This window comes from Polypterus senegalus, chromosome 14 (assembly GCF_016835505.1).
Source record: "Polypterus senegalus isolate Bchr_013 chromosome 14, ASM1683550v1, whole genome shotgun sequence".
Classification (NCBI taxonomy): domain Eukaryota; kingdom Metazoa; phylum Chordata; class Cladistia; order Polypteriformes; family Polypteridae; genus Polypterus; species Polypterus senegalus.
This window is the reverse complement of record NC_053167.1, coordinates 11,105,853-11,122,618: the sequence shown is the minus strand read 5'-3', so window position 1 is coordinate 11,122,618 and position 16,766 is coordinate 11,105,853. Positions and strand designations below refer to the sequence as shown.

The 16,766-nt window shown below is 40.9% G+C and overlaps 1 protein-coding gene across 1 annotated transcript in view; it reads left to right on the top strand.

The window, feature by feature from the left end:
• ppp1r16b (protein phosphatase 1, regulatory subunit 16B) overlaps positions 1 to 16,429 on the top strand; it is a 55,191-nt gene extending 38,762 nt beyond the window's left edge. Inside the window, exons 6-11 of the mRNA XM_039735931.1 lie at positions 8,359 to 8,483; positions 8,822 to 8,947; positions 12,213 to 12,288; positions 12,837 to 12,966; positions 13,048 to 13,195; positions 14,601 to 16,429. Of these exons, the coding sequence (XP_039591865.1) occupies positions 8,359 to 8,483; positions 8,822 to 8,947; positions 12,213 to 12,288; positions 12,837 to 12,966; positions 13,048 to 13,195; positions 14,601 to 15,062 (1,067 nt within the window). The 3' untranslated portion in view covers positions 15,063 to 16,429. The remainder of the gene's footprint in view (positions 1 to 8,358; positions 8,484 to 8,821; positions 8,948 to 12,212; positions 12,289 to 12,836; positions 12,967 to 13,047; positions 13,196 to 14,600) is intronic.
• Positions 16,430 to 16,766: the final 337 nt, after the last annotated feature.

Genomic DNA, 16,766 nt, shown 5'->3' with positions numbered 1-16,766 from the left:
AGGAAGCTCACAATGCAATCCCAGCAATTACCAAAAAACAAACAAAGACAAAATCATTGATCATGAAAAAATAATGCAAACATTTAGAGACTACTATAAGTCCTTATATTCTACTGAGATTAAAGAAATGCATTTCTGGATGCATTTCAGATACCACAACTAGATACTCTCATGCAGAGGAATTGGATAAACCTCTGGCACTATCAGAATTAATAGATGCTATAAACTCACTTCAGAGTGGGAAAAAAGCAGTTCCTGATGGCTACCCTGCTGATTTTTATTTTAAAAAATCTCAGTTAAGCCAGCTCCCCTTTTATTAGCAACATTTACAGAAGCTAGAGACAATACAATTCTTCCTCAAACTTTTCATCAAGCTTTAATTTCCGTCTCTCCTAAGCAAAATAAGGACTTATTACAATGTGCATCATACAGACCAATCTCACTTTTGAATAATGATGCAAAGATATTTTCCAAAGTCCTAGCCAGAAGGATTGAGAAAGTGCTTCCTCCAGTAATATCACAAGACCAAACTGGATTTATTAAGGCCTTGTTCACATGGGCGTTAAGTTTTTGGATAAACGAACTTGCTCTGAACGTCCTAGACGTTTATGTTGCATTTTGTGGTGGCGATCGATTGACTTCTACACCGCCGTTCGTTTGTCTCTGTCTAACGCCAGCCTGCAACCCAAATTGTAGTTTGTGTGTTAACCTGTGGAGGCAGTGTCGGGAACTGGATATGAAAGCCCTTGTCGTTTTATTTGAGGTGCCTCCTTTCAATATGGACCATTTTGCTATGTTAGATATTAATCTTCTTGTTTTAAAAATACTCGTAATACGGCGACGTAGGGAGAGAAAAATCGCCGGCTACTGGGTTCATCCTCTGACTGCACAACGTCAGGTTAAAGCAGTGCTTCTCAATTATTTTCTGTCATGCCCCCCCTAGGAAGAAGAAAACATCTCGCGCCCCCCGCGCGACTATAAATATCATTTGTCTATAAAATTGTTATAAGTACACCTCTGCTTAACACTGTATCCTTATTAACGTATAAGAGAATAAAAAAAGAAAGAAATATGGACCAATTTACAACAAAGAATAGCTTTATTAAATGTAACAGAAAAGATTTAAAGTGCATTCTAAATTTAAAAAAAATTTAAAAGAACGCCGATCAACCAATATGCGACTTGGTGTTAGCCCCGAAGAGAGACTACTTGTCACTTTGAGGTAAGGAAACAGTAGTCGAGTGTGCGCTTACACGGTGTTATGCACTGAAATGCCCCCTACATAATCGTTATCAAATATTATATTAGAACATAAATTAATAGGTTCATGGTTTACAAATTACACGAGACAATAAAATAAAATAAGGAATATGAAAATATATATGTTGTATATGAAAACATAAAAATATTAATATTTTTTCATATACAACATGTAAACTTATATATATCCGGTCCTCCGAAGCGTAAAATAAACGCGCAGAAAACGAACTAGAAGCGGTTTTCTTGCGTTCGTTGGGTTTTGAACGCCAAGAAAAAGCTGCATGCAACGTTGTTTTGATGCCGTATAAACGCGCAGCCGGACAAACGCACGTCACCAAAGCCCGTGTGAACGCTCTCATTGACTCCTACGTAGAAAACACTCGGCGCTGATCCGCTCACCGGACGCCTTCTGAACGCAAAAACGCTCGATTTTAACGCCCGTGTGAACAAGGCCTAAAAGCAGACACTTAGCTTCCAATCTTTGATGCCTGTTTACTGTGATATATTCACCCACAAAGTCAAACACTCTGGAGATATGATTATCGCTCGATGCAGAAAAAGCATTTGATATGGTTGAATGGAACTACCTTTTTCAACATATTTGAGAAATTTGGGTTTGGCCTGAACATCTGTGCATGGATCAAACTACTATATACCAGTCCTGAAGCTTCAGTTTGTATTAACAACATTAATTCAGACTACTTCAAACTAGAATGGGGTACTAGACTTTGCCACCACTGCTATTTGCAATCGCCATTGAGCCACTGGTAGTTCACTATAGAAATGCTTATGAAGTAATGGGGATTATCAGTGAAGGACTTGAACAGAAAATTTAATTATATGCAGATGATATGGTACTATATATATCTGATACACAAAATACTGTGCCTGCAGTCCTAACAGCACTAACAGAATTTCAAAAGATTTCTGGACACCTTCCCTTTTATCATCACAGATCTGTTTAACTCTTTGAGGGCTGAATATCACACAACAGGTTGCCGGCGATGGCGGTCACAGTGTGATGCAATATGTTTATACCTCTTGTCATCGTAAGTGGTGGTCCTCCCAGGCGAACGCTGCTGTAGGCACATCAGCTACACAAAAGTGTTCAGCACCACGATTAACTGAGGATGGCTCAGATGATGCTAGCATCTCATTTTTGTTTTCAATATCCATCTCCAGATCACTTGCATCAAACTCGGAGTCCAACAAGTAAGAGTCCTATTCAACGAAATTACGTAAAATGTCCATGGAGTATTTTGCTTCTTATATTCGCTTTGGTCTCTCGCCAGATGTCGATGCCATTTTAGAGGTTGTTTGTGTTTTGCTACTCATGCATGTGTAGGGAACTGAGGTTAAATCAACAAAGCTACGTAACTTTCCTTCTAGCAAAGAGAGTCAAACTAAAATGTAAGGGCGAGTTTTGTCACATATTACAGCTGATTACTGTCCTCTACCCCTGAATTTTGACAAAAGTCAACATCAGCCCTGAAAGAGTTAAATACATAGGGGTAAACATCATGAGTAAACATGAGTAGGCCATGATTTGTGGACAAATCACAGGACACACACGTCTGTGGTTTGATAATAATGTTAGAAGGAAGTACACACCTACAAGCAATGCTGAAACCGTGATTGGTTGATTGCCATCTGTGATGTATTTCTTGAAAATTAGCACAAAATTACCATCCAGTTAGTTGAAGAAGTTTCATGGAGAAAGAAGCACAAATTCATTATTGTTTTAAATATAAAGAATCTTCTACAGGCAGATGTTTGAAGCAAACAATTTCCTGATAGATAAAATGGCCACAGTACTTAGCACATTACAGTTAAACAATCCATTCATCCATTATCAAATGTGGTTAAGCCCATTCAAGGTCAGAATGTGTCAAGACCTCAGTCTCAATGGCATCAGGCACAAGGTAGATACTAACAGAGGAGAGAGTACCAGTCCATTCAGGACACAGCCACCAAACAGCCTGACCTGCACATACTTGAGACATGGAGAGTGCCCAGAGAAAAGGCCACACTTGCACGAGGAGGAGAGTGCTGAAGCTTCTATTTGAACCGAGGGTTCAGGAGGTGGAAGGCAGCAGTGTTGGTGCTGCTGTAGTGAAACCAAACCAAACCAGTTACTCAATCAGTAATCTGGCCAGAGTTCTGACAACATGTTATTAACTCTGCAAACACCTTGAGCATGGGAAAGGCGCTATACAAATAAAATGTATTATGATTATTAATTTAAAATTCAAGATGCAAATCAGCAAAACATAAGTCAGGATTTAAGTGAAAATGACACTCACTGACAATATTTTGTCCTTATTATTACCATTAGCATAATGATTAAGTTAGCTTATTCTTCTCATATCCATTCCACTTGTTGGTGACATAATCAAGTGTTGGTTGCTACGATGCCGTGCATCACTGAGACATATCCTACATGTGTGATGGTATTCTCAATAATTGCACTGCATTTCAAATACATAAGCCTCTTTCTCTAGTGTAGAAAAGCTAGTTTCTCAGGGACTTTCCTCTTGTTTATCAGCTTGTTTTGTTCCTGACCAGTAGCCCATTTTGTACATTGTATACTATATCTTTATGTAGGACACTGCTCCAGATGTGGCCTTAAAGAGTCTGAGCATAGCCTTCAAAAATATAAGCAAAAAAGAAGCAAAGTGTCTTTGCATTATGATCATGATTAAAGGAAAAGCCGCTAGAAAAACGCGGCACGCAGGCTGGATGACATATCTGAATCAGTTCACCTTATTTCTGACTGAATGAATGACATGAATCCAGTGGCTTTGTATAATTTTGAATGATCTTTCTGTATGAATAAAGAATGTCTGTTTAGCATGGTGTTACTAGTAATAGTAGGAGCAGTCATAGTTGTAGTAGCACTGTCACATGCACAGAGTACGGATGAAATTCTCGCTTGTATGGCCCAATAACACGTCATCATTCTCTGGCGCCATCATAAACTTTATGTTACTGAATTAAAACAAGAGGTGAAGTGTTCGACACATCAGGCTAATGGTGCTTTAACATCAAGGGGAATTCCACAGATGTTTTCCTGATTTTGTGGCATTTAGTAGAGTGTCAGTGTAAGTTATTAGCACTCAGAATCTACTTCCATTTTGAATGTAAGTACATCTTCTTAGCTTTAGGCTCTGGATTTTAATCAGCTAAGTATGTGGCGCCAGTTACACTGGACTCTGTGTTCAGGTTTTTTTTTTTGCTGCTCCAAGTTCTTAGGTACTTTTATCTGTGCACTTGTCATTACCGAGATCTAACATCTTACAACTCTAATTCGGGCACTGGTTTCTGTGTTTGGATGATTTTAACTCCTTTTTCTTCTGATTGGCTGTCAATCCAAAGTTTAGGACAGTAACTGTAGGTGCGTCTTTTCCAGATTCCCAAAATCAAACAAACAAGAGAGACACAGCAGCACACCTTGACTCACACACACACACACACACGCATGACTTACAGCTGACATGATAACATCTGCCAGGCGATCACACCACATATCTGCCAGGAAGCGCATCAACTATAGGACACAGAATGCTGACGCGACAAACACCGGTAGTTTCCTGAACAAACTTACAGTCATGGCCAAAGGTTTTGAGAATGACACAAATATTCATTTTCAGAAAGTTTGCTGCCTCGGTTTTTATGATGACAATTTGCATATACTCCAGAGTGTTATGAAGAGTGATCAGAAGAACTGCAATTAAATGCAAGGTCCCTCTTTGCCATGAAAATGAACTTCATCCCCAAAAAAACATTTCCACTGCTGTTGTGAAGAAGGCTTCAGGGCATCCAAGAAAGTCCAGCAAGCACCAGGACAGTCTCCTGAAGTTGATTCAGCTGTGGGCACCACCAGTGCAGACCTTGCTTAGGAATGCCAGCAGGCAGGTGAGGTGAGGTGAGGTGAAGACTTTTGGAGGATGGCCTGGTGTCAAGAAGGGCAGCAAAGAAGCCAAGAAAAACATCAGAGAAAGACTGATATTCTGCAAATGGTACAGGAACTGGACAGCTGAGGACAGGGGTAATGTCATTTTCTCTGATGAATCCCCTTTCTGATTATTTGGGGCAAAAACGATTGTCCGGAGAAGAAAAGATGAGCGTTGCCATCAGTCCTGTGTCAAGCCAACAGTAAAGCATCCCGAGACCATTCATGTGTGGAGTTGCTTTTCAGCCAGGGGAGTGGGCTCACTAACAGTATTGCCTAAGAACACAGCCATGAATAAAGAATGTTACCAAAACATCCTCCGAGAGCAACTTCTCCCAACCATCCAAGAACGGTTTGGTGATGAACAATGCCTTTACCAGTATGATGGAGCATTGGGTCATAAAGCAAAAGTGATAACGAAGTGGCTCGGGAAACAAAACATCAAAAGTTTGGGTCCATGGCCAAGAAACTCCCCAGACCTTAATCCCACTTGTGGTCAATCCTCAAGAGACGTGTGAACAAACAAAAACCTACAAATTCTGACAAAGTCCAAGCATTGATTATGCAAGAATTGTCTGCCATCAGTCAGGATTTGACCCAGAAGTTGATTGAAAGCCTGCCAGGGTGAATTGCAGGGGTCTTGAAAAAGAAAAAAAGGCCAACACTGCAAATATTGACTCTTGGCATAAACTTAATGTAATTGTCAATAAAAGCCTTTGAAACTTATGAAATGCTCGTAATTCTACTTCAGTATACCATAGAAACACCTGACAAAAACATCTGAAAACACTGAAGCATCAAACTTTGTGAAAACCAATACTTGTGTCATTCTCAAAACTTTTGGCCAAGAAAGCCAGCAGGATCTGCAGCCTCAGCTTACCATTGGTCTAAAAGCAAGACCGATTTTGCTGATGACGTTTGGTGCATGAATGTTCACATGAGCAAAGCACTGTAGATACCTGACAAGATCACAAACTTGTTACATCCATGCCTGTTCAAATGAAATCCTTAAGCAAACACTTTCATGGCCTGAAAATACAGACAAGGACAACATTTCATTAACGCAAACAGACCTCACGCTCTGGCCTTTAAGAATAGAAGACAAGATTAACAAGAAGAAAAACTACAGGCACATTAAGGAGAGAGACAGGCTCAAGAAGTTAAAAAGTACTTCACCACTGCCTTGTTCACCTGACCAAAGCCATTACAACACACAGAGCTTTGTACATGTAATAAAAGCTACGTAACTACTAAAAGACATTATAACTTCCACAAGATGTTCAACACACCACTATTTACAACACATACCCATTGTCAACAGTGTCATCTTTTGCTCTCTTGATGATTCCTCAGGACATTTTGCCTCCGTGTTTACAATTCATAAGCAAATGTATCATTACATTGGTTTACTACACCCCTACAAAGACCTGCCTCCAGCTTACGCCAGTCTTTACAATGTTAATCCTAATAAATGCCTTGGTCGAACATTTTTAAGGCTTGAAAATAAACACAGCTCTCCTCATTTGCTTCAGAAACTACAAGATTTCATTGCCACAAATGATCCTTATGCCTGAACGATTACAAACATGAGGCAAATTCAAGAAGAAGAAAATCAAAAGACGCAAATGGAGGGCACACCAGTTCAAAAAATAAAAATATACTTCCAAACCAATTTTACAAAAGGCAGACGTTATAATGCTCCGGCATCAAATGCCAGTGCTGCCGTGTTCACTACAAACAACAGGATTGTTTTCCATTCCATTCTATTTAAAGAATGAAGGTCAATGTGTTCTACTAGTATAGCTTCTTCTTCTTCTTCTTTTTTCGGCTGCACCCGTTAGCGGTCGCCACAGCAGATCATCTTCTTCCATATCTTTCTGTCCTCGTCATCTTGTTCTGTCACACCCATCACCTGCATGTCCTCTCCCACCACACCCATAAATCTTCCCTTAGGCCTTCCTCTTTTCACCTTACCTGGCAGCTCATCCTTCTCCCGATATACCCACCATCTCTCCTCTGCACTTGTCCAAACCAACACAATCTCGCCCCTCTGACTTTGTCTCCCAACCGTCCAACCTGAGCTGACCCTCTAATGTACTCATTTCTAATCCCGTCCATCCTTGTCACACCCAATGCAAATCTTAGCACAAAACAAAATTCAACAGAAAATGAAAAATATTGAAAAACCAACAGAATCCTGTATATAAAAAGAAAATGTATTATGAATGAGCTAGTAGGATAAACAAGAAGATCTTAGGTTCAAATTAGGAAGTTTATAACTTGCAAGGAAGGTGGGAAGGGAAAATGAAAACAAAAAAGTGAAATTCACCTCTCTGACTTGTAGTTGGAGGCAATGGAAACTATGTGCCATGGTGTCTGTCTTCTTTAAATCACTCTTATTCTCCCATCTGTCCCCTTCGCCTTTCCAAAGCATGATTTTTATGGTTGGAGAGCTGGGGAGACCAGAAGTGGGAGCTGGTCCCCTGGAGCTTGTGTAGAGCTTTTGTCCCTTCTGCAGTGAAGAGGATAGACAGGGCTGCTAAGATGTCTGGTGGGAGACTTGAGCCCTACTGTGTCCTTCTAAAAATATCTCTTCTAGGAACTGACCCAACACCTTTCTTAGAATATTTTTAGGGTTGCTCCAAAATAAAATAAAATAGTGTCCAAAGGTTTTTAGTTTCATATTTTAGCTCAGGCAAATGATGATGATTATTTCTTAATTCCATGAAGGTCTAACAAAGGGTCCACCATAACTCTATTCCAAGGCAAATCAAGTGTACTGCAGGATATGAGTTTAGTTACAACTTGTGTATTTGTACCAAAATGCTTGATTCATGTCTACCACCACCAGAGAACTTTTTTTTTCAAATATCTCTCTATATAAACCAGAACATCAAAGGTGCTACTTGTATAATGATTAAGTCACACATGAGGTGGGTACATACCCACAAAGAAGATGTGCTCATATTTTTTTATGCTGGTTATCAGTTATCAAACTATCTCAGAGACTTCATAGAGGAAATGACTTCTCCTTTAACATAGGTAATTTCCTATCTTTTAAGCAGGCCAACATTGCTGTTGTGTCCCATTCCTGTCACTAAATTCTCAAACCCAAAGTGTGCATTTCTGGCTTTTATCCCCCTCAGGCATAACCCAGGAAATTATTAATGAGACACGGGAGGCACAGGAAAGACTCATGGTGGCTGATATTCAAGAAATCGTACAGCAACACCGGGATATCAACCAAACTGATGAACAGGGTGTCACTTTGGTGAGTGTAATATGGGAAGGGGGAGAGGGGCAACCCCTCAAATGATCCAGAATAATCAAAGCTTATCCATAATTCAGATCTCCTGAATGATTCAGTGTTTTTAATAATATACACAACATTTTAATGGACTTCTCTCTTAATCCAGTTGCTATGGTAACCCAAGCCACTCAGTCCTCAGCTCCATTTAATTTGCCAACCTTTCCCAGTTCTGCACTGTAAAGTTTGTTAAATACTGCCCTCAAGTGGCTATTCACTAAACTTCTATTGTGATCTGTTCTGATAGTATTGACAAAGTCAGTGTCTCCAGCCAGCATGCTTTATCCTTCTTGTCCTTGCAGTTGCACATTGCTGCCGCTAATGGCTATCTACGTGTAGTAGAGATCCTCCTGGAACAAGGTGCCAAACTTGATGTACAGGACTCTGAAGGATGGCAGCCACTTCACGCAGCCACTTTTTGGGGCCAGGTGAGTCAGTCCTCTTTCATGGGACCTGCCAACTACATAAGAACATAAAAGGTACAAGCTGTGAGTGGACATACAGACTAGCGTGGTCCTCTTAATTAAACAATCAAGCCCTGTTCTGCTAGCACAGTATTGGTCTGACTTAGTTTACTTTGTAGAAGACCCAAAATTCAACTCTTTCCACTCTAACTTGATAACCTTCAGAGTGGTTTACAAAATGTCATAATTTGTGACCAAATTACTTTAGCCTATCATATGGTGACCACACCCACTATATCTACCCTGATCATATCACTTGTAGGTGGTGTCTGCCATTGCTGTGTTTATTCCATGGGGACTCCCAAGCGGAGACTCCTACTGCCTTCTCTTCCTGTTTACATCCTCTGTATATAAAAAAAAACTGCTGAGATAACAAAGGCTGAGATCTAAGAAAGTGCCAATAACATTCATCCTACAGTACTTAAGGAGGTTAATGATTACATATATAAAAATAAAAAGGCCAAAATCTTAGAAATTACCAGTAAGATTTATCCTGGAGCACCTAAAGAGGTTTGTGATTAGACATATAAAGATAAAAAGGTATCCTAGTACAGGTTGACTCCAGGCTCCATCTCTTCTTTGGGAGCTTCTTAAAACCGCTAGCATCAATACCATAACTGAGATAAGCAAAGCAAATGAGGACACACACATAGCAAGGGGTAGGTGCAAAAGTGATACAGTGCTTTTATTTAAAATCCAACAGTCAAAAAACAAACAGTGTTCAAATAAATAGTGCAGTGAAAAAAGTCAATAAATAAATAATCCAATAAAAAACAGTGTTTGTGGAGGTTAAAAATTAATCCAATTAATAAGTTCATAAAAATGAGTTTAAAACATGGGAGGAATCTTCTCTTTAAAATCACAGTCCCCGGTGCTTCCCTTTAAAACAGACGTCTGGTCAGCTTACCCACAAACAGGACCTTGCAGCTGAGGAGACGCCCAACTGACAGTTCAGCCAAACTCCTCGGAAAGGTTCCAGTTCCTGCAGCCCATGGCTCCCAGCAGGACATCATGCCGAATCACCTTGCTCCTGGGCTTGGAGCTCTGTAGCCATCTGTGACCCCGCTGCCAGGGTCACATCACGGGGGTCCATGGATTCCCAGTAGGATGCCTCACATTATCCTTGCAGGTCCCGCTGCCTTTCTCCAAGACTTACACAGCAAGTAGCTATATCGAGGAGCACGTCACTCCAGCTACCTGATCACTCAGCTGAAGAAACCTCCTTCAGCCCCTGAGCATCGGCCATATGCTCCCCAATGGACTTCTTCCTTGCTGCCCTCCCTCCCTCTTTCTCACTCTAGCTCTCTCCACATCCTACCTTCATCTCTCCTTTTTTTAACCTCCATCTACATTCGATCTCTTTTTCTGTTCTTTCATTCTTCCATGCCGGATTCCCCTTATATGTCTCTGTGGGCGCAGTGCCTCAATTGGAAAGCTAATGAAGCAATCAGGACTGACCAGACCCTCACGTTCAGGTGTGCTCCGTCTCAACCACCCCACCAACCTCCTACAGCCATGCAAGCACACCCACATACGGAGATCAACCTGGCTATTCAGTTATTTATTTAAAACAGACCTGTACTGCTTAGCCATTGACCCACTATTCCACATATGTATGATTTTTGATCTAGTATATAATAAAACGCTACTGTCTTTGTGTGTGTGTACATGAGTGGGTATGTGTGTGTGTGGTCCCTTTGAGCAATCTGACTGGTTAATTTGGCAACAGAGTTAAAGTGATGCATTTCAACAACATCAAAGTGAATAACAAAGAGTGATGTTGGGTCGCTAAATACTAACGAGGTACAACCTGACTTGCCTTTAAAGACAAGAAGTATTCATAAGAATACAGATGATGTTTTCACAGTGGGTAATGACGGCTCATCTAACATTGATTGTAGTTTAAAGTGGACAGGAGGCAAACAAGGTATCTCGACATGACTGAGTCTGAGAAATAGGCTTTATGGGAATGTGATCGAGAGAGAGGAACTACTGGGCAATAGAAGTCGAGACACACAAGGATACCAAGGAAAGGTGCAGAAGGAACACTGAGGGTACACAAAGGACAAGAGATGTCACATTTGTAAAAATGTATTCTATTACCTGTTGATCCCTACGTACATATATAAATCCTTCATGCATATATTTCAGGGATCACTGCACACAAATCCTTCAGGACCAGAACCCAACAAATGTTACTCATTATAAAAAAAAGTGACTGGTCTGATCCAAGAAACCATAGGCTACTAGGCATAATATGCATCAAGGATTAAATTATTGGAAGTAATTATTAAGGAAAAGATTTAGCATATAATATAATCATCTCAATTTTTAGAAAGCTTTTCATAAAGTCCTACATGAGAGGCTAGTGTTCAAAATGAAAAGAGTGGGAATTCAGGGCACAATGTGTAGATGGGTGAAAAGCTGGTTTAACCACATGAAGCCAAGAGTTATGGCGAGAGTAATGTTTTCAGAATTAGGTGATGGTAGACGTAGTGCCCATCCACTTCTCTATTTAATATACATAAATGACCTTGACAAGAATATAAATAACAAGCTGGATACGTTTAGAGATGTCCCTAAGCTAGGTGGTTAGGCAGAGAGAATAGAATCAGCAGAATCATAACAGAGAGATTTGGACAGAGTGCAAACTTAGGCAGATTCGTAGCAGATGAAGTTGAATGGAAATAAATGTAAAATATTACATGTAGGACGTAAAAATGTTAGATTTGAATACACAATGAGAAGTTTAAAACTTGAATGAATAGGAATCATACCGGACCCGTCGCCATCTACATTCACACAGCATACATGAGTGATAAATAAGACTAATAGGATGTTACGTTATATACAGTGACCTGTATGTGGAGCACAGGTCCAAGAAAGCTATGCTTAAGCTATATATTGCACTAGCAAGGCCTCGCCTGGAGTACTGTGTACCTGTTTTGGTCTCCATATTACAAAAAGATGCAGAAGCACTACAGAATATTACAAAAATGTTCTTCACACGGAGAACTGTAGAAACACGAAACAGATTACCAAGTAGAGTGGCAGAGTGTAGGGATTTTAGGAACCTTCAAAACCCAACCCAGTGTTATTTTCAAGAAATGACATTTGTTGGGCTGAATGGCCTATTTCTGTCAAAGCTGAACTAAAAGGTCAGTCATTCTTTTTGGGTCTCCTCAACTACAGTTCTCTGTAGCTGACTGTCAATATTTTCTGTTCATAGGTGCATGTGGCAGAGCTACTGGTTTCCCATGGAGCCAATCTGATGGCCAAATCCTTTCTTGACGAGACACCTATTGGTAAGCTTTACTGTCACTATTCATGATTCTTCTTTTGAACTTTGTTCATCTTTATGGAATGACTGATGACTGCATTTTATGGAAATATATCAGAAATGTTGCAGGCTCTCCAACCATTACTGGCTCACCACTTGACCCTGACCAACTCACTCTACCTGGCTGTACCACAGCTCTATGTATTCTGCCAACAAACTACAGTGAAAAGGATTGCTGTTTGCCATGAGGGGTGTTACGAGTGATGAAGATGTTTAAGAGAATTCCAGACAGATTTCTGTTTTCCTATGTGCTTCAGTACATTTCACACGTATAAATCTGGTCTCATGCCCTTTGTGACATATTATAGTCCATGGCACTCAATTGTTCAATCATTTCCGAGGTTAGCTTCCTTATCAACCACAGTTGAAGGACACCCAGCTTACACTGCTCTCTCTCTCTCTCTCTCTGTCTCTCTTTCTGTGATGCCTCACTCATACCACACTGCATCTCTAATTGAATTATATCTGTGGAACTTTATGCCATCATGACATTGCTTCTGTTGTCTTCCTCAGATTTATGTGAAGATGAAGAATTCAGGGCTATATTACTGGACCTAAAGCATAAACATGACATCATCATGAAGTCTCACCTGAAACAGAAGACCTCCTTGTGCCGGAGAACATCGAGCACTGGTAGCCGAGGGTAAGTGGTCAATGAGATCTGCTGGACTCACTGGCTCTGGTTGGCTCAGGTTTCACAGTAGATTGTTTGATGCCTCCACAGGAAAGTAGTCCGCAGGGCAAGCCTCTCGGACCGGAACAATCTCTACCGCAAAGAGTATGAAACAGAGGCCATTGTGTGGCTAGGAAAACCGGAAACAAAAGAAGCAGACGAGCCAGAGAGGGTTTCTGACCAAGAAAACACAGATCCTGTAAGTGCCTGTCATTGACATGAATGAAAAAAACTAGAGAAAAATTAGGAAAAGGTGGGAGATAGAATAATAGAAAGCTACAGAATAGGAGTTGTCATACAGGGTGGTGCTATTGTAATATTCCATGCCAAGGAGGCTAAAATGTGCAAACACATGTACAATTATAAAGTAACTAAACATAAGGGATGATTGAAGATTGCGGCCACACAAAGCAGCAATAAACGGGACAGAATAAGAAAAGAAAACCCTGCAGGCTCCCTGGGTGCACTTATGACTACCAGGGAGAATGGCTTGCCAACTTGACTGATTTCAAGGCCCATAAAGCCATCCCAAGCTCGCCTCCCACTACTCATCTTTCTCCCTGTCTCTCAAATTCTCTCCTAGTCTCCCTTTCCCTCGATGATTTGAATCCTTGTCAAGCTGTAAGGTATCAGGAGGTTCACCAGGGTTAGTTCCAACTAAGATGAGGAATCACGTCTGGGGGTTATGGGTGCGACCACATTTGCTATGGGAACACTGGGCTTAAAACTCACTCAAGAGCTTCTTTGATGATCCTGCACCCTTGAGCCTTCAGTTGTTCTCAAGGAAGCTCTCCAGCTACCAGTTCTATTAAAGGTACAGCACAGTCCCATACACGGACTACGGAAAGAATGCACAGCAGAGAAGGGAGTGCACTGCATGGGATGCAATTATTCATTGTTCATTTTCTTTCTATTCAGTATGCACTATAAAAATCACGAATTGGTGTGAACAGCGACATGTTGTTTCCTTGTAGCTTAAATAGTGTTTGTGTATTTTTGGTGTTAGCAGACACATCTCTGTCCATGCCCAGTCAGTCTCCTGATGCAATCAGAGAGATCTTTGATTACATAGTTGAGAATTTAGAATGAATGTGTTTAATGCATGTGTTAAGCCACAACTGGAATATGGTGTGAGGCTTTAGTCTGTTACATGGAGGATGTAACAGTGCTCATCAAAATCCTGCAGGGAGCCGCCGGAATAGAAATGAACTGGACATTCAGGCAAAGCGTAAGACACATGTCTGAAGGAACAAAGGAGCGCAGTAATGGAAAACGGTTATGAATGTCCATCCTTTCATTTTCCAACCCGTTGAATCCAAACACAGGGACATGGGGATGGTTATGAATGTAATTCACACAAACATTAGTAATGATAGTTTCACAGAGGTAAGTGGAACTACTTTCAAACAAACTGCCTGGTACTGTAGCTTAAAACATGCCTCAGTGGTCTCCACTCATTTCTAGACTTTCTTATGCTCTTGGAACCTTTTTTGGACACAGGAGAGTATTAGGAATTGATGTGATGTGGCCAGCTAATTTTCATCAAATTTTGATTTGCCTATTCCTAAATCTTCTTTCTTTCTTTTTCATTTTTTTTTTCCCAGAATACCTTGCCAGATGTATGGAATGCAAAGCCAAAAGAGACCAAACATGACACCCTGACCCAGACTGAACCTGCCATGAAAGCTGACTCCAACTGTCAGGTTCCATGCAACGGCACCCTTCCCAAGAGCAATTTGTTGCAGGAATTCAAGAGTGCCTCGTGTTCGCAGCCAGTGGCTGCCCCCTGGACAGCATGCAGAGATGGAAGTTACCAGACACTGGCAGAATTAAAAAGACAGAGAGTGGCTGCAAAACTGAGTGGCCACCCCCTGCTCAACGGCCACCTGAGCAATGGGGATGAAAATGGTCCTGGAGTAGCTCCAAAGTCCCAGATTTCCACAGTCAGCTCCAATGGAAGTGCCCTGAGTTACACAGTGAGTAGCGGGGAGCCACCTCTGCTGAAGCTGAAGCAACCGCTTGAGGTGGCGGAAGAGAAAGAAGGAGGCTGCTGCAGCATTTCTTAGCAGCTCTAGAGATAATCGTCAGAGGTGCTTCCCTGTGTAGACTTGGGTTGCACAGTACGGTCACTTTAATTTGTTGCACTATCCTGAGATGTCAAGGCTGTGCTGACCTCTGCACATGACAGACAGGGATGTTGTACTTGCTGTTCAGGTATGGGAGGGCATCTATCAACCACATTGTGGCTTAAAGCACATTTTCAGTTGAGTGTGGTGGTAATGTTTTGCTTTCTGCTGAACACCAGCCGGTGAACAGTGAGCTGCACAAAAGGAGCCGGTGTAAATTATCCCAAGGTCTGGAATTTAGATGGGAAAAAAGAGCACAGAGAGACAGGAAGGAAGAGGTCTCTTGGGTCTTTTATCAGACGCTTGCATATTGCTGCAGCAGTGATAGGCACCTATACATTCAAAGATGCTTACAAAAGCAGATGCATGATAGGCAAAGTTTTGATAGTGTTTCTATAAGGTGCACTTTCTAGAATGTGTCCTCTCCTTGTTCAGACCGTCTCACATTGTCAGGACTGTTTACAAGACACCGTCCATTACAGGGTGGACACACAGAACACCGTTATTACTTAAATCATGCTGTCATTAGCATATGCCAGGCAGCTATACACCAGCATTTGTACAAGCACTCTACACTTCCTAGAAGGCCCAGATGAGCTGCCAGATATAATTCTGAGAGTATGTGGTCAGTAAAAGGATAGCTAAAAAGAACATCTCTTACTCAGAGAAACACTGGATCAGCACGAGAGACAGCAGGACAGAGCCCAGAAGGACAGATCACTTAAGCAGCGGTAGGTGAACTTGAGAGGGAGCGGACAAGTGTTGAAGGGGACAGGTCGGCGCATAAAAGAGCAGATGAAGGCTGAGGAAGGTGTCAGCCATTGGACTCTCTGCAGGCTGGCTGTGTCGCACACTGCTCTTCACTCTCAGTCACTACTGACCTATTGGTCCTACTATGGAAAGTGTGAATGGGTCTGGTTTTCAGATCAGTAAAGAAAGAAAAAATGCTGCTTTATAAATAAATCGAAATTTTGCTGACATATAATTTTGTGGGAATTTTTATTATTATTTTTTTAATCAGGCTTCACACACATATTCTCACTGTCTCATTCTCACTTGTTAATGTATTTTTTGCACACACTGTATACTGTATGTGCATATATTTACAACACAACCTCTACCTAGACTGTGTTTTCCGGCCATTTTAATAAGATCATGGAAATACTTATTTATTTAATCGTCTTGCTGTTTTATATCAAGTGTGTTTTGTGTAGTTTTTGTGTGTGGACTGCTGTAACGGTGCAACTTCTCTTTGGAATCAATAAAGCATCCATCAATCTATCAATATATGTGTTGCAAAGAAAAAAGAGCATCTTCCAGGCATGTTTCTTTTCTAATATTTCGCTGAGTGCTTCAAAAGCTGACAAGTCCTTGAAATTTTGGGGGTCTAATATAGGAATGGTTTTTTTTTTTGTTAGATGACAATCATAAATAGACATCTTCAAGGCAAGAATCTATTCATAAACTGTGTGGCAGCACCATACTGCTTGTCAAACGTGTGATGTGGAGTATTGAAAGTGTCAAAATATAGTGAGGTGTCTTTGACACTCTAATTAACTCTCTGGATGTCCAGAAATCCTGAAAATTAAAATTATGTGGGGTCCCATAAAATACATGTTAAAAACATGCTATTGTGTCGTAAAC